The sequence below is a fragment of the Rattus norvegicus genome, chromosome 6, assembly GCF_036323735.1.
Source record: "Rattus norvegicus strain BN/NHsdMcwi chromosome 6, GRCr8, whole genome shotgun sequence".
In the NCBI taxonomy this organism is placed as follows: domain Eukaryota; kingdom Metazoa; phylum Chordata; class Mammalia; order Rodentia; family Muridae; genus Rattus; species Rattus norvegicus.
In genome coordinates, this window is record NC_086024.1 from 27,857,922 (window position 1) to 27,885,418 (window position 27,497).

At 44.9% G+C, this 27,497-nt stretch overlaps 1 protein-coding gene across 1 annotated transcript in view; it reads left to right on the top strand.

Annotated features, from left to right (window-relative positions):
• The window catches only part of Capn13 (calpain 13), a 95,013-nt gene that overhangs the window by 34,258 nt on the left and 33,258 nt on the right, over positions 1-27,497 (top strand). The window contains exons 3-8 of the mRNA NM_001025133.1: positions 5,716-5,788; positions 6,952-7,067; positions 12,558-12,694; positions 19,045-19,219; positions 20,014-20,088; positions 24,688-24,773. Coding sequence (NP_001020304.1) covers positions 5,716-5,788; positions 6,952-7,067; positions 12,558-12,694; positions 19,045-19,219; positions 20,014-20,088; positions 24,688-24,773 — 662 coding nt within the window. The remainder of the gene's footprint in view (positions 1-5,715; positions 5,789-6,951; positions 7,068-12,557; positions 12,695-19,044; positions 19,220-20,013; positions 20,089-24,687; positions 24,774-27,497) is intronic.

The window sequence follows — 27,497 nt, forward strand, 5'->3', positions numbered from 1 at the left end:
TTAATCCTTGATGGTCTGATAAGATACAAGGTGTTCTTTCAATTTTCTTGTATCTGTCGAGGTTCGCTTTGTGACTGACTATATGGTCAATTTTGGAGAAGGATCCATGAGGTGCTGAGAAGAAGGTTATTCTTTTGTGTTTGGGTGAAATATTCTACACATGTCTATTAGGGCCATTTGATTAATAATGTGTATTAGCTTCTTCATTTCTCTGTTTAGTTTTTATCTGGATGTTCTGTCAATTAGTGAGAGTGGTATTTTGAAGTCTCCCACTATTAATGTGTGTGATTTAAGCTTTAGGAAATTTTTTTTTTTTACAAATGTGAGTGATTGTGTTTGGGGCATAGATGTTCAGAATTGAGATATCATCTTGGTAGATTTTTCCTTTGATGAGTATGAAGTGTCCTTCCCTGTCTCCTTTGATTAATTTTGGTTGAAAGTCTATTTTATTAGATATTAGAATGGCTACTCAAGCTTGCTTCTTGGGTTCATTTGCTTGGAAAACTTTTTTCCAATCCTTTATTCTGAGGTAATGTCTCTTTTATGGCTGAGGTGTGTTTCTTGTATGTGGAATGATGGATCCTGTTTTCACATCCGTTCTCTCAGCCTGTGTCTTTTTATTGGGGAATTGAGTCAATTGAGGTTGAGAAACATTAAATATTAGTGATTGTTATTTCCTGTTATTTTGCTGTTGTTGGTGGTGGTGATGGTGGTGGTGGTGGTGGTGGTGGTGTGTGTGTGTGTGTGTGTGTGTGTGTGTGTGCAATTTTCTTGTTTTTGTTGGTATGGAATTACTTATTTCCTGTGTTTTCTTGGCTGTAGTTATTTTTCTTTGATTGGCGTTTTCTAGTATTTTCTGTAGGTCTGGATTTGTGGATAGATAGCTTTTAGAGTCTTTGTTGAGATGTTGGGTGTCATTCTGATAGGTATGCCTTTGTTTGCTACCTGGCCTTTTACTCTTAGTATTCTTTCTTTGCTCTATAGATTTTGTATTTTGATTGTTATGTGTATGAGGATTTTCTTTTCTGGTCCAGTCTAGTTGGGTTTTGATAAGCTTCTTGTATGTTTATAGGCATCCCTTTCTTTAAGCTAGAAAAGTTTTTTTAGAAAAAATATTTTCTGGGCCGTGGAGGTGGGACTCTTTACCTTCTTCTATGCCTGTTATTCTTAGGTTAGGCCTTTTCACACTATCCCAGATTTCCTGGATGTTTTGTTTCAGGAATTTTTTAGATTTAACACTTTCTTTGACCAACGTATCAATTTCTTCTATTGTGTCTTCTGCACCTGAGACGTCTTCCATCACCTGTGTTTTGCTGGTGATGCGTGCACCTGTCGTTCCCGTTCTCTCCCCCAGGTGTTCCAGCTTCAGGAATTTCTCAATTTGTGTTTTCATTGTTGTTTCAACTTCTACTTTCTGGTCTTGCACAGTTTTATTTACTTCCTTCACCTGTTAAATGTATTTTTCTGATTTCTCTAAGAGATTTATTTATTTCCTCTTTAAAGACCCCTATCATCTGTATAAGATTGGGTTTAAGGTCATTTTCTTGTGTTTGGATTGTGTTAGTGGGATAGCTGTGCTTTGAAGGTGTCATGCTGCACTGGCTCATGTTGACTGCATTCCTTCTAGGGCCTTTATCCATCTGGATGGTTTTGGTCCCTGGATGTCCTCGTTGGAGTCCATACTGGGGGCAGGGACAGGGGGTTGGTGCATGGTCCTTAGTGGCCCTGGTGTGGCAGACCTCTGACTGATACTCTTTTGGGCTGTAAGGTTCCAGACCTGCAGTTCTATATGGTTCATGAGCTTCAGGTCTGATGAAGGTAGACTGAGAGGTGGCAGGAGAATGGAGGTCCCCCTGTGATAGCAGGCTACTTAAGCAGCTTGGCTTGTCCCAGAGGACTTAGAGCAGGGAAAATGGGTAGAGGAAGGGAAGCTTACTTGTCTGGTTCAAGAATCTGACAGAGGCAGCAAGAGAATGGAGGTCCCTCTAGGACAGCAGGCTGCCCAAGGTAGCTTGTCTTCGCCTAGAGCTTCGCTGACTTTAAAAAGAGACACACCAGAAGGGGGCATCAGACCTCATAACAGATGTTTGGGAGCCACCATATGGTTGCTGGGATTTGAACTAAGAACCTCTGGGAGAGCATGCAATGTTCTTAACCACTAAGCCATCTCTCCAGCCCTTCACCGACTTCTTAATTGGCAGTACAGTTCTTTCTTTTTTCTTTCTTTCTAAACACTGAAACTGTAGATTACACAGGACATATTTATCCCGTGAAAGTGTGGGAGAATTCAGCAGGAAAATTACATAATGGGGGTACTAAGATGATAGCCTTCGAAATCTTAAAAATATTGATCAGGATTATTGATTTGGGGGTATAATTTACTAATTTAAGCCATTTTGTCATTAATTTTTTTTCAGAAAGTTATTAGTATTTTTAATTGATTAACACAAAATTTCCTGCTGTGTTTTTATATTCCCAACGCTCATTTTTATTTTTAATTTTATTCTGGTTTCTTTAGCTTATTTATCAAAGATCAGTTCTGTGTAAAGCCACTATCCTGAGCAGAACAATTTATTTACCTTATTATTCTTGCTGTATTTCTGGCTTATTTTATAACTTACAGGTTGTTTTCCTTATCACTTCCTTCCTCCCACTTTTGTCCCTTTCTTTCTATTATCTATGAATTGACTGCTTAATTTATGTTTGATTCTGTCTTGTTTAATAATGAATGCATTCGAGGCTACGGGTTTGTCTATGAGCATAGCCATTTTAATTTCGCAGCTATCACACAGGAGAAAGAAATCAATAATTATTGAACAACACACCCTGTCAGATGCTGTGTTAAGTGTTCCACATCCTTCCTCATTTGCAGAATGGAAGGACTCATCCTGCTTTGTGAGTCTGTGGGGAGCCTGCAGGGACTAGCCTAGGGGTACCACAGCTAGTGCTCAGTGGATGAGTTATAAATGGTGGTCATCAACCTGCTTCACAGTCCGATTCTCTCAACTGTCCCTACATTTTGTCACTATGTTGGCAATTGAGCTACAGCAAAGAAGGAAGTGTTCAAGGTCTCCAGGTCACCTGAGGAGAAATGTCAGGGCAAAATTCCATATGCAATCTGTCTGCAGAAACCTTTGAGACACAACACTTTCTGGTGCAAGTCGTGGGACCAAAGCCAATGGAGCAGCAACAGAGGAACAGAGCAGTGGATAAAGATAACTACAGGATGGGCCATGCTACTGCCTCAAACCTCCATGCTCTCTACCTTCTCTTGTTATATGTGCACATGGAGGCCAGAGGCAACTTCAGCTGTCCTCCATCTTTAGCTACCATCTATCTACCTTGACTTTTACAATAAGGTCTCTCACTTTCAGCTGAAGTTTACCAAGTAGGCCAGGCTAGTTGGTGAGCTAGCTCCGGATATTCACCTGTGTCTGCCTCCCTGGTGCTGGGATTAGGAGAAGGCTCAACCACATCTGGCTTTTTACTATATATATTTTACCTACATTTATATATTTTTAAAACAAGAGTATTTTTAATATTTGAAAGCATAATACAATCTCATCATTCCCCCTTTCTCTTTCCTTCCTCTATCCCCTTCCATGTGCCTCCTTTTGCTTTCTCTCAAATTCAAGGCATTTTCTTTAATTATTGTACACATACATATTCCAGAAATATAAATGCAACCTAATCGATCCTATAATATTACTTATACATTATAATTTACCATTCAGTGTTGGATAAGCAGTTGAGGGGCCCTTCCCTATAGAAGACTATTTCTCCCACTCTCAGCCTTCCTTGGTTGCCTGTAGTGTTTTGGGGACCTCATGACCTGTCCTCCTTCCATGTTAACACGTCTATTGGTACCATCATTGCTCAGTTCATGTTTAGTCAGCCATATTGAGGAGACTTCATAGTTGTAGTTTCTCTGGTATTCTAGGAGATACAGTCTCACAGCAAACTTCCTGTTCTGGCTCTTATAATCTTCCCATCCCTCTTTCCCCCCAATGATCCCTGAGCCGTAGGTGTTGGGATTGTATTACAGATATATCCCTTGGACCTGGGCACCACTCGATCTCTCCTGTTCTGCATTTTGATGAGTTGATGAGTTGCGGTTTTCTTCAATGATCTCCACCCATTGCAAAGAGAAGTTTCTTTGATGAGGGATGAGCACCATAGTTATCTGTGAATACAAGGACAAATATTTAGTTAGGGATTGTGATGGCTTAGTAAAGTGGTGGTTGTAGGTTCTCCTCCAAGGTCCATGACTTCACTAGCCCCTGGCAATTGGCTAGCTTTCAGGTACAAGGCATGCTTTTCTGTTGAGTAGCCTTTAACATGGGGCCTGGGGACCAAACTCAGGTCATCATGCTTGCTTGAAAGGCAAGTATTTTACCACTGAGCAACATCCCAGAGCTTCCACCTTCTTTTCCTATTCCTATGAGTGAGGCTTTGGAACTGGATGTTTTCATTCAGATAGTAGACCTCCTTTGAGACGTGTAATCCCTTTTCCTAATAGAAGTGACAAGCCATGGTCATTGAAGTGCCCCCACTCGCCAGCCAATGTACAGAAACATGGCCCCTCAGGGCAGCTTTTGCTGCTTATGTGACTTAGAGACCTTTCTAAGTATACTCTGCCCGTGCTTATAACAGAGGCCCCATAGGACAGCCAAATTGCCTCTCCTGGCATCAGATGGGATCAGTTCACTGGTGATGAAGCAAGGGAAAGCTGCTATTAAGATGCCCTTACTTGAGAAAATGCAGGCTCGTGCACCTTCTTGCGAAGTCCTTGGTCCATGTTGTCACTGGGAAGTCCTGGCAGTGCTTGAAGGACTGAAGGGCTGCACATAGTGTAGTTCTCTGTCCTTCCAGGGCTGCTAAGACCCTGCTCTCTGAGGACTTTGTGTCAGTGTGAAAGGGAACAATAGCAAAACAATTCCCAAATTATCCAAACAATAGACTAAGAGCCATACAGAGAGGTCACAGAGAAAAACCCCTGGGCTCCTTGAAGGAAACAAATCCAAAAGGCTGATGGGCCCTGGAGTAAGAGCCATAGCTTTATGCAAGTGTGACCTGAAAGTACCTGCAGGTCCCACTGAGGACTTCTCATAATACACACATCTGCTGTGAGTCCTCCAAACTCATCCAGATGTCGTCACACATTGACACTATAGTATTCCTCTACAGTGTCTAGCAAATGTGTGTGGGATAGATGCCAGGGAAGGATAGAGGTCCCCCAGACTCAGTCTGTGAGTAGCTAGGGGCAGGGTGGGCAAAAGCTGATCTCCCAGGCATGCTGTTTCCCCAGTGAATCTTTCCTTGGAAAACCTGAAGTCCTGATATTTCTCAAAGTCTCACCTGATGAGTGGATATCATTCACTTTTATTTGTTTATAACCTTCTAATAAAACACAGGCTCGTTGGGAGCAGAACATCTGAGAGTACTTGATAAAAAGATCTTCAGACCTTATTTATGAGGCTCCTTTGCTGGTTTCTTTGTGTGTTTATTGCCTAACTTGTGCCCGCCCCTTTGACACCTGCTTTCCCGAGAGCCATAAAACCTGAAGAACAAAGGAAAGTTTCCTAATTCATATTTTAAGCACCTATTTAAGGATTAACCTCTATCCCTCAAGGGCAAAGTGAATGATATTGTTGATACCACACTGATGCAGAAAGGGAGGAAAGAAACTCACAGCTTTTCGTTGTCTTTTGTAAGGATTTATCCTTCGGCCCCCCTCACTTCATTCTGGAAGGTGCAAGCAGATTTGACATCCAACAAGGAAGAGCGGGTAAGACTCCATGGCTCCCATCCTGCCTTTTGCCTTGGTTTTCAATGAGAAATCATGGTCTTAAGCCAAGTTCATAGATACCTATCCTGTATCTAGCTACCATCTATCTATACTGCCCTGTATACTGCTACTAGCCTGCAATCTGCCCATTGGACTTTCTAACTGGAGAAAGGTGTCTGAGGGTGCCTTTGTGATTTCTGCTCTGAGCACAGCAGCTGGCATGAAAATTGATGGGGTTGGTAGTAAGGGAGAGGACTGAGAGGAGGAAAATCAAGTATTTGGAAGGGCTCACACTGATACCTGTGGAGAAGGTCAAAGCTAGTAATCCCTCCAGGGGAAATGAAGTAAACTCCTGCATGGGCTAGAGAGTCCCCTGGATAGGAATAAACAGGGCAAACATTAGCTAAGGAAAATAGCAGTGTCTTCTACAATTGTATAAAGTATCATAGCTGACTCTGCTCAGTGATTTTTTTTAAATGCTATGATGCCAGCCCTGGGCAATTCTAGGAAAAAGAATCAAGGAGCAAGATGAACCCCTTAATTGGCAAAGTCTAGCTGGGGCTTCCTTGGCATTCCTCACCAGACCATGCCCTAACCCTCTCCCCTAATACCTACACCACCAGCATAGCACCTCTTTTTTATCTTGCTTGGAACTGGCTCAGTAAATCTTATTCTCCAGTTTTCCTCACTCGGGCCTATACTGGGCAAAAATTCAGTAGAGGTTGACGATCCTTAGCTCAAAACCTCCAAATTTTAACTGTTCTAAACTCTGAAAATCTTTTCAATACTACATGGTATCACAAAAAGAAAATTATATACCTGATCTCACATGGATGGTCACAGTCAAAACCCATGTGTGAAAAATAAGACTTAAGGAAAATAAGTCTGAATGGAGGGAGAAATAAGAAATGAGTATGAGGGAGATGTATGTGAAACGTGAAGGAATTTATATTTAGATTTGGGTCTCGTTCCCATATAATTTTTTATGTATGTGAAGATATTCCGAAATTTAAAATAATTTGAAAATGTTCTGGTCTCAAAGATGTCAGATTGATATTTGTGTTGTAATCTTAGCAAGATGTGGTATCCAGGAACCATAAAATTTAAGGGATGGGATTTCCGGGTATGACCAGTTGCCTTCTTACGACTTTATCACCACCCAGGAGACTGCTGGTTCCTGGCAGCACTGGGTTCTCTGACCCAGAACCCGCAGTGTCTGCAGAAGATCCTGATGAACCAAAGCTTTTCGTACCAGTACGCTGGGATTTTCCACTTCCGGGTATGTGCAAGTATACTCTCCTAGGATGAGAAGCTCTTACGGGTCATGAATATTCTAATGGCTTGGGAGCCTGAGATAAAAGTGACATCTGCGTGTCAGTATTCCTCCACTTCCTCCATAACATGGTTCTGCTTTTTGTTTAACGGCCCAGTCATACACAGAGAAGAGGAGAGCTGAGATGCTTGTGTGGAAATCAAAATGGTAGAAACAGGATGTAGAGAAGTCCCTTGGGCATACTCTGTGCCCTTGTACATAACAATTAGTGAAAGAAACACTGACCTAGTACCCTAGAGGTGACAAGCATTGAGCTCTTGCCTTCCATGTGCCACACTGTGGTATTCATGACAGGGTTGGGAATCAGCATCTGAGGATAAGTTCTGCTTCATTAGTCATTCCTCTTTGCTCAAATACCTTGGTAATCTCTGCACACTTCTCTTCCATGGGAATTTTAAAACAATTTTGTCTAATTAAACAGAAAAGCCACTGTGATGTAGAATAGAACAGCATGTAATTTATGTATTAATTTGGAAAAATTACACTTTTATTGTTTTAATTATTCCTTTCCAGAAACGAAGTATATCTTTCTATTTATTCAGAACTGATTTTATGCCTGCCCATAAAATGTTACAGTTACGTTTTCATATTGGTGCTGTATCCTTCTTGCTAAATTTATTCTCAAATATTTTACAACTGTATAGCCAATGTGAAGTTCTTTTGGCTTTTATTCCCCACTATCCAAGTAGATATTGCTGGGAAAAGAGAGAAGCAACAACCTCTTGCATAGTAAACTCTCTGGACACCTCACCAAATTCTTTCTTTTTCTATGATTGAATCTGGATCTTCAAGCAGTTGTTTCTCCTCTTTTCACGACCCTAGTCATCATTTTCCTCTTTTGCTTTGTCACATTCCCTGAATCAGAGTGACAAGAGTCAAACTCACACTCCTATGGATTTTAGTAAGGGGCTTTCCTGATGCTATCAGCCCCAGTTTGCTAAGAGTTTCCTTAGAATGTGTGCGCCTGGGCCGTGTGAAGTTATTTTCTGTGTTATGTTATTTTTAAACCATGTTTGAGTTACACTATCTTTGAGATGCTATTATATCCTTGGTTATTTGAAAAAGTTTTAGTATTGTTTGCTAATCAAACATTCAGCACAGCAGACCAAAAGGGAAGCATACCAAAAAACAGGCAAATCTTTTCAAAATATGACTTCTTTAACTCTTCTATAGCTATTAATTTAGTCTATATAACATGTTTCTCTTGGAGATATTTCTTCTTTAACTTTATTTCTTGAGATAATATAATTACATTTCTCACTTTTTCTTCCTTTCCTCCCTTCAAAGTCTCCCATTTATCCCTCCTTGCTCTCTGTCAAACTCACGGCCTCTTTTTTCACTAATTTTGTGTGTGTGTGTGTGTGTGTGTGTGTGTGTGTGTGTGTGTGTGTGTGTGTAGATAGATAGATAGATAGATAGATAGATAGATACATAGATACATAGATACATAGATACATAGATACATAGATACATAGATACATAGATACATAGATACATAGATACATAGATACATAGATACATAGATACATAGATCCTTGCTTGTATGAGAACTAGCTTTCAGAGTACTAGAAAGCTCTATGCAAACAGCCAAAGGAGGGGGACAATCAACAGTCCTGCCCAGCCATGATGCCTATGAACCAGCATGGCGCAATAACCCAAAGGGTGCAGTAGTGGCACACATACCTTGGTGGTAACCAACAACTCTCTAATTGGACTTAAACATTCTCAACACGAGGGAAAACATACCAGGTACAGGAAACCTAGATCACTCATCAGTGCTAGGGAAGTCAGTTGTCTTGGAGGAAAATAGGTAACCACCGCTTTACTAAGTCAGCACGATCCCTAGCTACAACAATCTTAAAACATTTGTCCTCACAGCCACAGATATTTATTATCATTTTATTATTACTATTAATTATACTTTATCGGCAGGACTGTTTCTCAATACAATGTCTTAAAGCTGCTTCTGGGATTCTCTTGTTAATATGTTGTTGTGTGTGGGCCAACAAGACGTTTCAGCAGGTAAGAGTCAAGCAAGCTTGATGGTCTGTGTTCAAGACCCAGGACCTACAGAAGACCTACTGCAGCAGAGTCCTCTGACTGGATATATACGCAGGCAAATGCATCCTCTTAGGTCTTTCTTTACGCCTTCTCAATCTCACTGTCACTGATATAGGTATGCTTCGTAAAGAACACTCAACGCTTATTGCTTGGCAACCTCTTCTGCCCTCATTTCCTTTGACCATGAGGTTTTATTTAACTTCACCAGAGAGAAGTAGTCCCTTGCATCATCAAGTTACATGAGAATGCATCTGGTCTCAGTGAAGGGCATCTTATTTGGAACTGGATTATTCTGTCATGTTGCTTTTCCTCAAAATCCCCATTGTCCCATAGACTTATAATTTCCATTGTTGTAGAAAAGTCCAGTGTTGGTCATACTGTACTATCAAACCATAAGGCTCTAAAGGACTGTTTCTCCCTGGAGTTCAGAAATTTCTCTAGGATATATTCAGATGTGTATGATTCTAAAGTTACTCCTGAGGGCTGGAGAGATGACTCATCAGTTGACAACACATATTGCTCTTACAGAGGACATAGTTCAGTTCCTAGCATCCACCATCCACATGAATGGCTTCAACCCTCCATAACTCCAGTTTCTGGGTAGTTGATGTCATCTTCTGGACACCTGTACACACACACACACACACACACACACACACACACACACACACACACACACATACACCCTTAAAATTTAAAATCTAAACTAAAAGAAATATTCTTGGGCTAGGGAGATGGCTCAATCATGGCAGTATGCACACACAGACATACACAGACATACATACATGTACATATGCACAAATGCATACATGTATAATACATACATACTCTTCCCGGAGGGTGTATGAGACATTCATCCTAGACCAGCCTCCTTCTTTTGCTACTTTTCACTCCATCATTGCTGTAACTCCTTTTGATTCTGTTCCTCACTTCCCAAAATCCAGCTAGACAATACTAGGTCTTCTGACAGGCTCCCTAGTGATGCAGTGCTGCCGAGAGTGATCCAAAACCTACAGTAAGAGCACTGTAGAACATCCAGAACTGAACTGAGCATAGGCTTACCATAGCACTGCCAGCACTGCTTGGCCATGCCTTGGGTTACCATAACCAGATAGTCAGCATGACACACTCTGCCCTTCTAGGTAACAAAGAAAGCCAAACAATTACCCCAAGACCTTTGGTTTGTAGAATGACCCTGCCTCTGCACTTATCCTAAGTCTAGTAGCCTGTATTTAATCCCCAGGACCCACAGGGTGAAAGGAGAAAGTTGTCTTCAACAACATGTCCTCTGACCTTTGCATACATGCTGTGATACACACACACATGCACACGCACATACACACGCATGCACACACATGGTAAAAACTCCCGAGCATCAACTACAGGGCTGACCTCTGTCGGTCTCTTCCTATTACTATGATAGAGTCTACTTCTAGAAAACACAGTGCCCATGTACCTCAGACGCTTTGGCCCGAAAAATTCTTATTTCCCTGTCAGACACATGGCACTGGAAAAATGTCACCTGCATGCTTTCTGAAGGGTTTAAGCACTATCCATATGTCTGTCTTCTAGAAAACACAAGCCATGGCTACATTTCTGACCACTAGTCAGCTTACTTTTTGGTCTGTATTGAATATTATGTATATACATTATCAATATTTATCTTGAATACACATACTCACACGCTTACCTTGCAACAGTCATCCTCTCTGGTGTTCTCCTTGCATAGAGAAAGCATGTTTGATCAGCCCTGCTAGTGAGAGAAGAATGAGATGATGTTGACTGACGTCTAAGACAAAGTGGCCATAATAGCCCCCTTGTCCCAAGGCACCTTGTTTGCCATGACGCCATTCTGGGTGCTAAACAAAACAGCCATAAAATGTCATAAATCACAGTCCCTCGGAACCACACTGTCTCTCAGTCTTAGCCTTCTAGATAATTCTTCTATCTTATCATCATTAGACAGATGGGAACTGACTAAAGGTAAAGTGAGTACCTTGCCTCGTGACGGTTATAAGATAGTAAGAGGCGAAACCAAGTTCCAGGCACAGTTCTACCAATTGGACATTATCCACTCCATCTATACGCAACTAGTCCAAAGTTGAATGAATGGCCTTCTTGTCTACCCTTTGGGAACTGCACTTAACTCTCCTTGATGGCCTTCAATAGCATCCTTATTTCCCGAGCTTTACTGCCAACACAGCTTGCCGGTTGCTTCAGGAGGAACATTCATCCAGTTGTGCCCCAGCCAGCTGCAGTGCCCTGGCTTGTTAATGACCATGAAAATATCTTTTCCTTGTTTCCACTGACACCTCAGTCTCTGTCTCCATCCGTAACCTGATAGCGTGTGGTCAGGTGTGTGCGACAACCCTGAGACATCCAGCTTTGGAAAGGGTGATGAGCGCTCACAACCGCTCCACTTTAGCAAGCCCCCCTGGGAGACACATACCTTCATCCAATTCATCTCTGAGCTGCAAGTCCTCATGCTCCACCCAGCTCGATGGAAACCAACAAAGACACTCAGAATGCTGGCTTGGTAATGAATGTTCCTCATTTGCTGACGTCCCCGGGTGAACCATTTAGAGTTGAATACTAAAGATGAGAGCAGTCTGCTTTGGAGAGGAACATCTGGCTCGTTTGTACTCTTAGCAGTAAGAGCGCCAGGCAGTTTCACTTCTCTCATATAATAGCAAGGCCAGTGTGACATAAGGACAGAAGGGCCAGAGTTAGGCTGTCACTGTTCAGTCCTCCTGAGCCAGCCACATAGCTCTGCCTCCAGGCCTTCGCCCATTCTGTCTTCATTATTTGAGGTGCATTTGCAATATGTCTGTCATGCTTCCTTCCTGGAGCCCTGAGCTCCTGGTCAGCTGTCCTGCCTTGTCAGAGCCCTGTATCTGCCACTCCTCTTGTTATTTAACATATGTTCCCCCTGCTGCCCTGTATGTGCAAGAAAGATCGGGAGTCTCCCGGATCTGTTTGAAGCTCACAAAGGATATGTCAAAACCAGGCTACAGTTAATCGCAAACCCGAAGTACATCCCACACACCCTTCCTCCCTGCCTCAATTTCCCTGAGCTATTTCCACCTTTTTTCTTGATTTTTGCCTTGTTTGCTTTTTCCTTTTGTCATTGGCGATGACACGCACATGCTCTTTGGGCTGGGATTTTCCTCTGGACAGAGTTTGTATTTGAGAGATGGAAGTTATGGTCCAACAAGTTTTGGCTTAGGTCAGAAAGGTGCAGAAACTCCCTTCTGGCCTGGCAGTACTAAGGCATATTCCTGAGCCCCTGTGTCTGAGGGGAGAAGGCACCCCAGTGGAAGGGCATGCTGAGACCGGAGCTCAGGAGCCTCACACATATCCTTGTCTTTCCTCCAGTTCTGGCAGTGTGGTCAGTGGGTGGAAGTAGTCATCGATGACCGCTTGCCTGTCGTAGGCAACAACTTCTGCTTTGTGCATCCTCGCAGAGGCAACCAAGAATTCTGGCCCTGCCTGATGGAGAAAGCCTATGCCAAGTAAGTGTGGGCAAGCCTCTGCCTGCCCTGTGTCTCACCCTCACAGATGTTTCCTGCCAGCTGGCCCCGCAGCTTATGAATTCCTTCTGGATGCAAGCAATGCCCTGGGTGTGGTAGCCCACACCTTTGATCTCAGCATTAGGAAGCTGAGGCAGGCAGATCTTTGAAGCCAGCAGATCGTTGAACCACCTGGGTATCTACATAGTGATACCCAGGGCAGCCGACTACATAGTGAAACCTTGCATCAAAACAAATGAACGAACAATGTGCATTTGAGCATCTGAGATTTGGTTACCAAGGGAAACAATCTAATAACTAATTGCCAAAGCAAGATTTGGTCCTGGGGCTGTGAGGAGAGACCCACAGACACATAGTGAAGTTTGGAATAGGCAGCTCTACGTTCCTGTAACATGGGTGATAGGCAGATATAAGAATCCAAATGAAATACGGCATCTGAAGGAGAATGATTCCAGGATCCTCCCATGGGGGTTAGAAACCATGATGCTCACGATCCTTCTATAAAATGGAATAGTATTTACATATAAAGTATACACATCCTATATGCCAAAATCATCTACATATATTATATATAGTATCTACATGACATAAGTCCTATGCAAAAAGTTGTGTTTAGGAAATGATGACAAGGGATGTTTATACATGCTCAGCACTGACGAAATTGGTTTCCAACATTTTCAATCCATGCTTGGCTTAATAGTGGGTACAAAGGCTTCCAGAGTCAAAGGATTGACTATAATCCTGCTTGTAGTCTGACTGGGGGATAGACAGGGAAGTGATCCTGACTCCCTGGCCAACAGAGAGAGAGAAGCAGAGGCTGCTGGAAGAGTGACTGATGTTTGAATGAGGGTAGAAGGATGGATAGGACTCTACAGCAAGGGAAGAGTTATGTGTAGGGCGAGTGAGAAGGAGACAGACAAAAGCTTTGGAGAAATACTTCAAACTGTGGTCCAAGAACTGAGGATCGTGTGTGGCTGCTATGAGATCACATCTGGTGGGGGATGGTAGATGAACAGGACTTGTTCCTTCTTATGATCCACACAGGATGTTCGGGGACAAGCTCAGAATTTGCGTGAACCCCAGATCACATGTTTTCCTTGGGCTTCAAGAGTTGTTTATTCAGCAGATGCCCGCTGAACATTTTGCCATATGCCAGGCACTGTGTTTGGCACTGCTTCCAACACTTGAGCAGTCTGGCTCAAGTGATTATGTATAATGATATTCATGCGCACATCTATACAGAGCAAGGTGCTGTTCTAAAGACTCTTCTAATGGCCAAGAGAGATTCAGTCTTTCTACAACAAAAGGAAAAATGCAAATTTTAAGATAAGACAGCATCCCTCTATGCTCTTAGACTGAAAAAGCCAAAGCAAGGCCAAATGACGGACCTATGTGGGCATCTAAGAAACACACAGGGTGTGCCCTAAGGAAATGTTCTGAAGGCCACTTGACTACTCTTAGATTACTCCAGGCATATGTCGCATCCAGCAAGAGCACTCTCAGAGGGGCTCTAAGAGGACAGGCTTGTGAAGTTCCCAATGGCACTGCGGGCATGGTGTGAAGTATTTATGCCAGGAGACGCTGGTACCGTGACATAGGTGTGCTATACGACAGCCTCACAGCAGTCAGAAGCCACAGGTGCAATCTATGCCCAGGCTGATCCTCAGAGGGTGAGCTCTGAGCAAAATGGGCAAGAGGCACTGAGTAATAAAATACAACGCCATTTATGAGCATGAAAATTATATCCACTGCAATATGCATTTTATATGAACACAGAAGAAGCAAACATTGCAGAGTTAGCATTCTGAAATGGTTGTGAGTAGAGGGGAAAGAAAGAAGGAGAAGGGGTGGGGACAGAGACAGAGACAGAAAAAAATGAATAAAGGGAGGAAGGAAGGAAGGAAAGGAAGGAAGGAAAGAAGGAAGGAAGGAAGGAAGGAAGGAAGGAAGGAAGGAAGGAAGGAAGGAAGAAAGGAGCCCAGCAGTCTGCCTGATTCCCAGTCTCATCTTTGCCCCTTCCACTAACTTCACCTTCCTCAAAATACTCTGCTTCTTGCACCTCATAGAAGAGCTTGGCCTCATGGCTTCTCTGTCTGTCTCTCTATCTCTATCTGTCTCTTTGTATGTCTCTGTCTCTGTCCCTGCCTTTCTGTCTCTGTCTCTGTTTTTCTCTTTGTCTATCTCTTTGTTTCTCTCTCTCTCTCTCTCTCTCTCTCTCTCTCTCTCTCTCTCTCTCTCTCTCTGACTCTGGCTCTCTGGCTCTGGCTTCAGTCTTCTTTGACCCTATCTCCTGTTCCTTTAAGGATTTCAGTTGCAGAGGCAATATTGGGCCCCCACTGGCTTTCTCAACCTTGTCCAGGGCTCAGTGGGCACAGAGCCCTGTGAACAGGAGCTGTGGACAAGACTTTCCCCAGGATGGCATGGGCACAGACATAGAAAGCAACACTTCACAGAAGGACAGAGGGGATTATGTAAGCAGACACATAGAGAACAACACTTCACAGAGGGAGGCAGGGAATCATCCAGGCAACCCACATACTTGAGGAGAAAAGGAACAGAAGAAAGGGTTGTAGGGTTGAAAGGGTCCACATTCACCCAAGAAGAAGCTGAGCCTCCAAGCCATCCTGAGACCATAGATACAAGCATTTGAATCCCTTGATCCCTTAGTCACATGCCTGGTACTCCATGCCACAGGGCTGCAGCCTGGCTGGGTTCACAATCTAGATGAAGATGTTCCTCCGGACCTCTTTACGTGTATTCTGTCTTTCTTTCTTTTAAAGGCAATTTGTGAAAAACTAAAGTTGTTTCTCTCTTCTATTGTTGAAAGGAGTTGTGCATTCGTATTGGAAAAAGAAGGCCAGATAATAGCCAGGGCTGTTGAACCAGAGCAGGCGTTCTGGGAGGTTAATTCACTGCTAAGCTACTTACACAAACAATGCCATTATCTTTCCAGGATAGATCCCACTCTTATCACTTGTGGGCCTCATTTCTCCCCCTATATACAAAGAGGTAGCCTGGTGCTTCACTGGGAGAATTAGAAGGCTCGAAGACGGAAGTGATGACTTTGACCCCATTTTGTTAAATGGCCGACCTAAAGCAATCATTCAGCTTGAAAGGAAATGGAAGACTAGGCCCAAATCTCACATTCTACCGCCTAAAGAAATCTAGATGGGGATAAAACGTTTCAAACTATTAAAGCTATTTAAAAGCTTTGCCCCCACACCCACCAACCCAAGGAGGAGAGTTACAGAACACACAAGCGAAGGCTGGATTGCAGAGCCAGAGAGCTAGTAGAGGCCTCTGTGAATATTGAGTCCTCCCTCTTGTGAAGGAATAAGAAAACTAAGGCTCAGTGAGGGTACATTGCTTGCCCAAAGTCACACAGTGGTCCGGACCAAGCTGAGCCAACACCTACCTCTGAAGTTACTTTCTTTCTGCCAGTTCTTGATGTTATCAGTGCCACAGGAGGAGATTGGTCTTCTGATTTGGTGTCTGACACAGGGACCCCCACACAAACGTGGAGAGCACAGCTGTCTCTGTAAGAGGCCACTCGCCCTCTGAGGTCATAGAAACAGCCCAGTGAACATGTGGACTCCCAACTCCTACTTAACACCATGCTGGGGAGTCTGGAAGTAAATTAATCAGATCATCCAAGTGTCAGGCAGAGCAATCATGTTTGGAGATTAAGGAGATTGGGACAAGATCTGTCAGGCTTCATATCAGACATTGCACTGTCTGTGGGTAAAAATTTCAGCAACTCAGTCTCCTGTAGGGCTGAGGCTTAGACACCTAAATTCTTCTTTCAAAGCGTGAAGAGAGTCGTTTCCCCAAGATGATGTGAAGTGAGGGATAGGACAAGGCTCACTCAGAATTCCTCAAGTTCAGGTGACAAAGAAAAGTGACAGCTGTGTGGTGAGCACCTCTCACTCTTTCTGTCTTCATCTCTCTCTGTTTCTCTTTCTCTGTCTCCCTTTGTATCTATCTCTCTGTCTCTCTTTGCCTGTTTCTCTCTTTCTCTATCTCTCACTTCATCTGTCCTCTGTGTTTCTTTCCCTGTCTCTCTCTTCATCTGTCTCTCTCATTCTCTCTCTCTCTCTTTCTCTTCTTCCCTCCCTCCTTCCCTCCTATTCCCTGTCAGCTCAGAAGGATCCATAAGCTTGCATTTGTGAAAAAGTTCCTTGTCAAAATACCCTACTACTGCTATTGGGACAGGCTTTGCAGTCATGGAAGACAAACACTGAGAGAAGGATCCGAAAGACATGAGGAGGGGTGCTGACTGTGGCAGAATAGACTGGGAGCCCTTCCATTGCATGTGGTAACAGCAGAATAATGTAGGTAACAGATCTCATATAAATCCCAGAGCCAACAAGATGGGGTACCTCAGTGAAGAGGGGTCAAAACCCCCAGGTGCTTCTGTGGAGCAACCACCTTGTGGATTCTGCTTAGAGCTGGAAGGGATCACAGTCAGGATGGAGTGTACAGTAAAGTACTAACAGATTCTGGAATGGTCCTTGTGAAATTTGCTGTCCTCAATAAGGACATGTGACATTAACAGCCAAGTCTTCAGACCTAGGTGGGCATAGCCCTGATTAAAGGGAACCTATGCCATTGGCTGAGCAAACACTTCAGAGATAAAGACTTTCAAGCCAATCAGAGCCTAGGGTCACAGGGAGGTGAGGGAGGGATAAGATCAGAACTTATTTTAAACAATGTGGGTAAGTGTCACATGAGTGTCCCTGTAGATTTGCTCTTTTGGTCTGTAGATTCTTAGGTTTCCTTAGTAAGTTTTCTAAGCCACCCTTGGCATGTGTGTCTGGGACACAGTGGCCACATGACCCATATTTGCTGACATGGTTTTGCTGGCACTCTATGTAGTTTGAGGAAGAGAGTGGCCAGTGGCTGAGGTAGAAAGAGGTTGAGAGAGGAGTGTCTGGGGTCCCAGTGTGACCCAGTTCACCCTACCATATCTAGTAGCAAATCCAAAAACAAAATAGGAAGGGTCATCTCCAATTCAAATACCTTGTTATAGACAGGAGGGAGAATGGCCCCAGGACTGGACTCTCATTTTATTTTATGGTAGTCGAGGAAAAGAAACATGGGTAGGATCATCACTCATGACAGTCTTGGCATCTGCTTTCCAATGGGAGACAGTTGCACAGGGATCTGGCAGGGACAGAGGGAGGCTCCTACATTTGGGAGACTGCCCACAGACTTGCCAAGACTGTAGTTCAGGAACCTACAATTCACCACTGAGAGTCTGACACTCTGGCCCCAACTTTAGTAATTGTTCCAGTGCCTTTTCTCCCAGTGACCACAGACTTCTTCCAGCCCCACTGTCTACCCTTCTAGATCCATCCATCCATCCACAGGCTCCAGAAGCTTCTCCAATTTGATATTTCCTCCTACAAATACCCTTGACATTCTCTTTACCTGTGTGAACCTCAACTCAGAGTCGAGGTCACCTAGGCTGGGATCGGCTTGTCTCCTCCCATGTTATTTATCTGTTCTTGTAGCAAATAGATACCTTAGGAGGTCATTGACATGTGATCATTGACAAGCCCTTCTAAAGAGATTATGTCCTGATGCCAAGTGCTGATGTAGAGGACGGAATAGATCTGGAGCAGGGAGGAGGAGACAAAGACCGTTGTGCCTCATGATGCTGGCCAGAGATCCTTCTCTATGCTGCCCATATTTGCTAATGATGCTTAACTCAGTGAGGCATATGTAAATGTCTTGCTCCTCCAATAAGCAAAGGAAGCCTGAGAAAAAACCGATTCCTTCCAGGTGTTGAGAGCTTGTGATGGGGAGCCAAGGATGGAACCTTGATAGTGTGTGATAGAGTCGTGAAACAGGCTCAGAATTGCTAAGCAAAGCCCTGCCATCACAAGCTAGGGAATGATGATCAGGGTTCAATTGGTGAAAAGTAAAAGCAGGAAGAAAGCAAGGCTGAGGAAATGAACCTAGGTATTTCTGAGGTACAAACACAGAGGCAGAAGGCCAAAGGCTGTGGGAGTGGGAGAGGTATTTAGAGTAGAGATCTAAGGGTATGTATGCCCAGACTTATCTCTTCCTGTGCTGACTTCACTAATGCCTTTCTCCCTCCTGATTTCCATGAAGAGGAGGGGCATTATAAAAGCAAGAGCTCTGGATCAGTTTTCCCAGAGTGAGAACAAAGGCTGCTCATTGCTAGGTTGAACTTGGGTTTGTTAATTGTGAGTTCTTTGATGGTGAGAATCAGGTCTGTAGATGGAGACGTCCTTCAAATAGGGAACATGTACAGGGTTGATGCGCAAGCTCTTGCTCCAGGAATAACCTGACCTCCCCCTCCCCAGGCTGCTAGGCTCATATTCCCAATTACACTATGGCTACCTTCCTGATGCGCTGGTGGACCTCACAGGAGGAGTGGTCACCAGGATCAACCTGCACTCCTCTCCCTCTGACCTATTGATGGTAGTGAAGACCGCAGTCCAGACAGGCTCAATGGTGGCCTGTGCCACCCCAAAGTGGGTGAGTAGATGGGGGCTTCCTTGGTACCCAGCAGTTTTTTCTTCACCTAGAAGTGTCCATCTATATCTTCTCTCTGAGGCAGGGATTCCAAATTCATATCATAGACAAGGAAATGAGCTCAGAGAAACTAAGTGAAGTTTCAGAGTCACACAGCTACAGTGCACAATCTGAATGCAGCTGACCACCAAATCCTTCCATATTGCTCCCTTCTGACCAGGAGCAGCATGTGACCCAGAGTGACCAGAAGGATGGCCAGGTTAGAGAAAGCAACCACAGCAACCATAGTGGCTCCACTGTATTTTCTTTATATTTATAAAGAGCCCCGATTCTCACCAGTCATAGAAGTAGCAGGTCTCATAGGTTACATAACATCCAAATTATTTGAGTCTGTTCTAAAACAGCTGGCTCCCTGTCTAAATGATACTTCCTGTTCTCTTAAACATTGGCCAAGTCACACCATTCCTTGCAGAGGGATGTTGTTGAGTCTAGGAGACCCTACTGACATGGGTTTTGCTATGTCTTGCTCATGACAAATGATCAGTGGAGCAATTAGTACTTGTCCTCAGAGCCCCATGAGTTTCATAGTCAGTGGGGTGGGTAGCTCCTGGCCATGAAATATTGAGACCTCTTACCCAATAGCCTCCAGTTGTAACTCATAGTAACACACACACACACACACACACACACACACACACACACACACACACACCCCTTTCTTGCTGGGTGGTGGCTCACTAATTCAGTTGTGCTACTGTCTGAATGTCTCCAAAGAACTCTGTTCTTCCTTTCTGCAGCTGACAGAAGAGTCCGAGGTTATGGAGAATGGGCTGGTGAGCCAGCATGCATACACAGTGACTGGAGCTGAGAAGGTAACCATGCCGGTCTAGTATCTGTCCTCTGAGTTCCTCTACACAGGAGCCAGAATCAGATGCCTGCAGCAAGGCCAGTAGCTAACAAGAGTATTTCTTACTCTCACCCTATAGCTTCCACCACCAGCAGTCTCAATTCCTTCTCCAATGTTATGGTGCCTAGGGTCCTTCTTCCTCTATGTCTTTGCTTTCTATGATGTGAGCATAGAGTGGGATCTACACCATAGAGAGTTAGGATCAATCAATAGAGAGGTTGACTGTCTTGAAACTCATTTCATTTGTGACATATAAACCAAACTGATAGAAGACAGATCCTCTAAGCTTAAACAAGACGACATTTGTTTCTCTCTTGGGTAAGCAGGTTATTCTGGGTCAGTGGGTGTCTTAGTCACTGTTCCATTGCTGTGAAGAGACATTATGACCAAGGCAACTCTAGAAAAGAAAGTGTTTAACTGGGGCTTGCTTGGTTTTAGAAGGCTATAACATGATCATCATGATGAGAATCAGACGGGCACAGTGCTAGAACAGTAACTGAGAGCTTTTCTTACTGATCCGTGGTGTGTGTGTGTGTGTGTGTGTGTGTGTGTGTGTGTGTGTGTGTGTGTGAGAGAGAGAGAGAGAGACAGAGACAGAGACAGAGACAGAGACAGAGGGAGAAACAGAAAGAGAGAGAGACAGACACAGAGAGAGAGACAGAGAGAGAGGGAGAAACAGAAAGAGAGAGAGAGACAGAGACAGAGAGACAGAGAGGGAGGGAGAGAGAGGAGAGAGAGAGAGACTGAGAATGAAACTGATGTAGGTTTTTAAACCCTTAAACCTATCTCCAGTGACACACCTCTTCCAGCAAGGCCACACCTCCTAATCCTTCTCAAATGGTCCCACTAATTAGGGTCCAGTTATTCAAATATATGAGCCTATGGGTAACCTAACACCCAGAGTAGCAGATTCTACCTGTGAGTTCAAGACACATTCTGTACCCTTGTCTTGTAGCTTGGAAAGAAAAAGAGGTCAGGAGCCATTCTTTGTTCTCTATAGTGGACAATAAGACATCCACTCCCTATGCGCATATGCACACATGTGTGCACGTGTGTGCACACATAAATGTGCTCGCACACATACCTCATTGGCTTACATTTAATCTCCCAGCCATACAGTGACTTGAAGGAGGCTCGAAGGAGTCCGGCTGCTTCTCTCTGCTCAGATGTTTTTTGGCTCCATGGGGGAGAAGGGCAGTCTATTGGAGAACTCACTACAAATGAACGAAAATGTGTGTGGTTTCTGGATAAAGTATGATCCATCTAGAAAACACTACCAGCGTCCAGCTTCCCCCATTCTAAAATGATGAAGCTGAAAGCTGATGGGAGAAACATCTTTCTGAAGGTCACAAAGATGGTGACATGTGAGACAGCTGCCTGGCACTTGGCTTCCCCAGTTGGCATCTGCAGTCATCAAACACCTGTGTAGTGGCATTTCCTCATCTACCCAAAGGTTTTCCACAGCATTCCCTGTTACTTCATTCCTTACTACTCTTGAGATCAAACATGGCTTCTGTGCCCTAAGAGACAAGAGTTCTAAACTCCAAGGCAGATACCCCAGCGGTGCCTATGAACTAGAGAATGCAGAATGTCAAGTGTTCTTTATGGCCACCTCAAATTGTCCTACCTATTCTCTGCCAATCTATCTCTCCCATCCATCAAAATAAAACCAGTTGCCCTAATGTTTCATGCCCTAGTTCACAGTATGGGACTCCTCTGTCCTCTACCTGCCTCCAAACAGGTAAACCAGCACCAATATACTGAAGACAGTGGGCGTGTAATAAATGCTTGTCTAATGGATGAATGCAATTGCATGCATGAAGGAATGCATTTGCCCTTGGCCTGAGAAGATGATACTGCTATTCTTCTACCACAGAATACATGAGAGAGTTCTAGAAGGCATTTCCCTGAGCAAGCTCATGGAGGCTGCAGACTCCAGTCCTTAGAACTGTGCATCAGACTCTCTCCTCTATCCTCCCAACCACCTCTGTGAACTGTCAGTGTTGACAGTCAATACTAGCATCACACTGGACACGCGTGGACATCCTATTTCCTCTAGCCCCGCTATCCCAGATGTGGACAAGTCTTAGGTTTACAAATAAAGTTTATCTCATGTGGCAACTGTGATCACTCAGCCATGCCATCTGGGTTTCTATGTTGACAAGACTTTGATATTTGATTACAGAATTGGAGAAAGAGAGCTGTGATCAGTGATTGGTATGTGTGCTGTGATGAGAGTGGCCTGAACAGAGCACCTGGGATGACAGATGACCAGGACCACGTGGCCTATAGACTCCTGCTCTGCCTTTCTGAGCACATCTCACATCACCTTCAGGAGACGTGGTGTGCAAACTAATACATGTGGAGGATGCATCTCAGAATCTCTGCCTCCTGCAGATGCAGTGAACATTAATAGTTTAAAGGCTCTGAGAATGCCTGCACTGGTGCCGCTTGGTTTTAATCAACCATTAAAATGAAACCACTTTTTTTTTTCTGGCATAGAACTATTAATAGTCAATGGAACTAGTCTTCATTAGAGAAAATACATCTAAGGAGCTGCTGTTTAGAATAGATAGCCTGGGGTACTTCTTGTCCAGCGACATCTTTGCTGAAAAGGCTGGCTAAGATCAGGAGAATGGTCAAACCAATGGAGGCATGAGCCAGCCCATTTTTATCCCTACCAGTGGCCTTAGCTCTGAACATGACCTCAAAGCCCCAGCCACAGCCAACTTAGCCATCAATTGGGCAACAGCATAAAGGACACACAGGCTCAGGGATTTGACTTTGTTAGAGACTCCCTTCCCGTCGGGAGCAAAAAGGCTATAACTCAGAGCCACAAGTGCTAAGATTAAACCAGCCTGTAAATGTAGTGTGCTTTTTAATCTGCTCGTCCTCCCTCAGGCAGGACCCAGACAGGAAGATAAATGAAATTGGCATTTTTTATTATGCACCTAGCTCTGCTGGCAACTCCCCTGGGCCAAGGGGTGAGTGTTTATCTGCATGCCTCATTTAGCCCTGCTCTAAGCCCTCTGAATCATAGGCTCCATCTCCTCCCTATGCCCAACTGAGCCCCTGACTCCACCGGGCACCAAATGGGGCCCGTCGAGCTTTGCAGCACACCAGGTGACCGTTTCTCATGCCCCTGCTCGGTGGGTATCAGCAGATGCTGACAGCTGAGGATAGGCTTGGGGTAGGTCAGAGAGGATGAAAGCCTAGGTGTGTGCCAGGAGCCTCTGCCATCTGGAGAAACTGCAAACCTTCTGGTGCATCCTGGTGAGACATGGGGCAGACCTGGAAAGAAACACAAAAGACCTTTTCTAAGCGAAGTCCCAGGTTATGTGCCATGCTGCGTCTCCAGAGCTGTACCTGTCAATGGTCACATGGGCCTAAGCATGATGACTCCAGGGTTATATCCAAGGCCAAGGACACAGCCACATGTCTTTATCCATATCTAATTCCAAAATGTAGAGCCTAGGCCTAAAGGACTGACAGCCGCTAGGATGGGAATTCTCCCTTTGCCTGCCGCTTGCCTACTCGGTAGTCTCGCAAAAATTGCTTCACCTCTATAATTCTGTTTCTTCCTCTGCAAGGCTTAGACTGTAAAAGTACCCACCCCAGAGAACTGAGAGAAAGTTGGCTGGGTGGGACATCTGCACAGTTTCTCCTTGCCCAGTAATAGGCCGTTCATTTTCTCGGCAGCCTCTACCATGGAGTCGGTGGGCAGCTCCCTCCTTCCGTGGGCCTTCCATCTCCTTAGACAGTATTAGCATGGATCAATAGCCCAGATACAACTCAGTCATGTTTTGGTTCCCATCTCCAGGCTGAGGACCCCTGGCTCCCAGAAGTGTGAGCTAATTAATGGTTTGTTGTTCTTTGTTCGGATGTCCCCAGAGTCCCACCCTTTAACTAGAAGTGATACCCTGCATGTTGGCAGTAAGGACGAAGAAGGGAGATCTAGGTTATTAGAGGCCACCTTCTCAAAGACTGGGGTATCTAGTCAGGGGTAAGATGTGGAATGAAAAGGGCTAGCCTTGGCTACCCTAGCTCCAAAGATGTCTCTGTCTTCCTCACATAGGACTCTCACTCACAAGACTGCACTACAGTCCCAGGTGGAAAGCTGGCAGGGATGCACACTGGGCAGGTGGGATAGAGACACCTTCTGTGTGACAGACTAGAGAAGCAGGGGACCTACAGCTCCTCCCCTAGAGCCAAATTCAGCATCCCATGCTAGGCATCTGCAGTTAAATCTGAATTCACCCAGTTCCAGAAGACAGCACCCAATGTAACGGAGCTACCCCTGCACCTTCTGGGGTCTGAGCAAAACAAGGGTCCTTTTCATCTCCTGCCTCTCTTCTCATTCCCTTTCTCATTCCAACTCTATGCAGGCAGCAAGGGAGACATTGATTTTTTTCTTTCTTTCATTTTTCTCCTGGCTGCAGCCAAATGAGGTCAGAAGTTAAATTAGTCCTGGGAGGTAAAAGCAGCCGCATTCATACTTCAGCTCTCTGCCCACTTTTGCCAGAGAGCCGTGACTATTGCTTTTCCTGTTCTTCCTTCCTTACAGATTCAGTACCGGAGGGGCTGGGAAGAAATCATCCGCCTTTGGAACCCCTGGGGCAACACAGAATGGAGAGGCCGCTGGGGAGATGGGTATGAGTGCTGGGAACATGGGCAAGTGGAGATTCTTCACTGAGAAGGTGGGCAGGGTCTGGATAGCCCACTGCAATCCTCACTCCAGGGCTGGCCAGTTCATCACTGGTTATAGCTGTGGGCACACTTATACACGCAGAATATCATTTTTTAGGCATCTATTAGACACCTATCATATATGTGTCACAAAATGTACACTGGATTAGGTGTGTGCTCTGATGTGTATACAAATGGTAAAACCCTGTGTCTGTCTTCCAAAAATCTTTGAGAACTCATGCACCCAAGATTAGCAAAGAGGGTGAGAGGCAGGATGGGAGCCAAGCTTCCCCTTGGGAAGAGACAGCTGGAGAATAAAAGCATCCTTCCTGGAAGGGATTCCTTGGGCCCAGATCTGATGATGCCACAGATCAGCTCAGAGTTGGCTTCATGCCAGGTAGAGCTCAGATGCTCATCCTGACCCTTGATATGGGCTCAGTGTACCTATACCACAATGCTCCTTGCTTGTGGTGGGAGCTGCTGACTAGCTAGGTCTTCAACACCCCTATGAGTATCCACTCAGCAACTTCCCCCAGGTTTTGGACTGGTCGTTCTCAGCTGCCATAGCCTGACCTCTGGTGCCCTACTGCCTGCTGTGAACAATTAAACGTATTGCCATAGCTTCCTCTTATGAGGAGAACATTCAATATTTGTCTTTGTGCCTCCCATGTCCCTCTTATCTCCTCTTCCTCCCATGGCAGTCCCCAGTGCCAGGGCAACCGAGAGGGAAATTCAATAGAAGGACAGAGGCAGCAATGCTTGATTGGCTTCTCTTGGTGACCAGTGGGACTGGGCCTGTCACATTCTGCTCCAGATCTGTGCACACCTCTAAAAAGCATCCCAGCCCAGCGGCTGCAGCCTCACTACCAGCGGGGGTAGGAGCAGGATCAGAAAGGAAATGCAGTGTGTCAGACAAACAGAACAGGACCCAACAAGTAGTGAAAATCAATATGGTGTGTGCGCTGAGGTCTGGAAGGCACAGGCAGACAGCCAGTGTTGCTGGACCAGCTGCCAGCATCCCAGCAGGACTCCCTGGACCAAGCTGAGGCAAGACCCCTTGATTCGGTGTGGGCTCTGGGGCTGGTGTGTGCCTGGCCATACAGGCTCTCAGGAAATAGTGCGAGATGAAGGGATATGTGGTGGAGGATGAGAGAGAGAGAGAGAGAAGGAGAGAGGAATAGAAGGGGGAGAGGGAAAGGGAGGAGAAAGGAAGAGAAACCTGTAGAATAAGCCCAGCTGGAAGCACTAAGATACTCCCTGAAGAACGGGAGGAGGAACAGGAACAGGAACGTGGGAAAGCAGTCATGCACCAAGCTAGCCTGATATCATCTTCATTCCTGTCCCTTCTCCTCCTCTCTCACCTTATTCTTAACGTTGTCTTTTTCTTCTTCCTTCCACACAGGGCTCATGTTTGCCGAGCAAGCTCTTACCCACTTTACTATAGCCCGCTTCAGTATCTGTGTGGAACTGGGTCTTGTCTTATTGCTCAGATTAAGTTTCACTCACTCTGTAGCCCAAGCTGTCCTTGAACTTGCCATTCTTTCACCTCAGTCTCTGAAGGAGCTAAGCTAACACGCCTGGGCACCCAGACCTGGATTATCCTTTATGGGTCTTAAAGTAAATCTGAGTAACCTTTAGCTGTCCCCAGTTCTCCATGCCCAGCACCCCAAGCTGCTGACTGTGGGCCCAAAGGATATTTTGATTGGCTGACAGGAGTAGCACAAGTCAGACCATTGACAACAGGTTCCCTGGGGTGAGCAGAGGTAATAAACTCAAAATGGTTAATATTTCCCTTGGGTCTTCCATGACCTGTGAAGGCCACAAGGGACCTCAGAGCTCAGAAAAGGAAAAGGTCTTGCATGTGGGCATATTCAGGGAAAGCATGGCAGATGGCAATGAACTTGGGGTGTTCTTGTGGCAAAGACACAGGATGTGCTTCAAAAGAGACACTAGGTAGGACACCCCTCCCCCAGCCAGGAAACTGCTGGGCTGCAGCAAAGAAACGGAGTGGGGAGAATGGTCCTGGAGCTTAGACATTCACCTGACAGGAATGAGCATGAATGGAGCCTCGAAGCAGGAGTGTTCGAGCAGAGCAGTGTCCAGCCTGAGTGCAAAGGGTCAGCCCCTCTCACCAGAACCAGGCTAGAAGGAAGCGGAGGGGACCGCATAATCACCCTTTCCGTGCAGGTGGTCGATTTCTTCCCCACTCCGTAGGAATGGAGACGGATGGCAAGAGCCCGATGGTCTAATCTCAGCCATAATTGAAATTTCAGTCGCACACACTTAAAGGCAAACTTGCATGAATCAATAGCGTATTGATTTACACTACATTTATTTTCCCTTACACACTGCAGAAAATGTAATTATCGCTTAATTATAAAATTGCCATTTTACAATAACAGATCTGACTGCCTCAGCCAGCAGCCGGAAGCCTGGGTGGTGGTCTCTTCCTTGCTGTCCTGACACAGAAGTGACCCGAGCTCTTGATATAGGGCTCCTCTATGGGAAAGATCTCATTAAACTTTTGTGCCTCTGGGGCCTACAGCCTGTGGAGCTTGCTGCGGCTTTGAAGCTCAAGCTGAACGAAGAACATCTGTTGCCTTTTGCCTAGAAGGGTCTGACATCACACCCCAGACCTTGCTTCTAGAACACATCATCCAACTCTATAGTTTAGTTAACTAAGCAAAA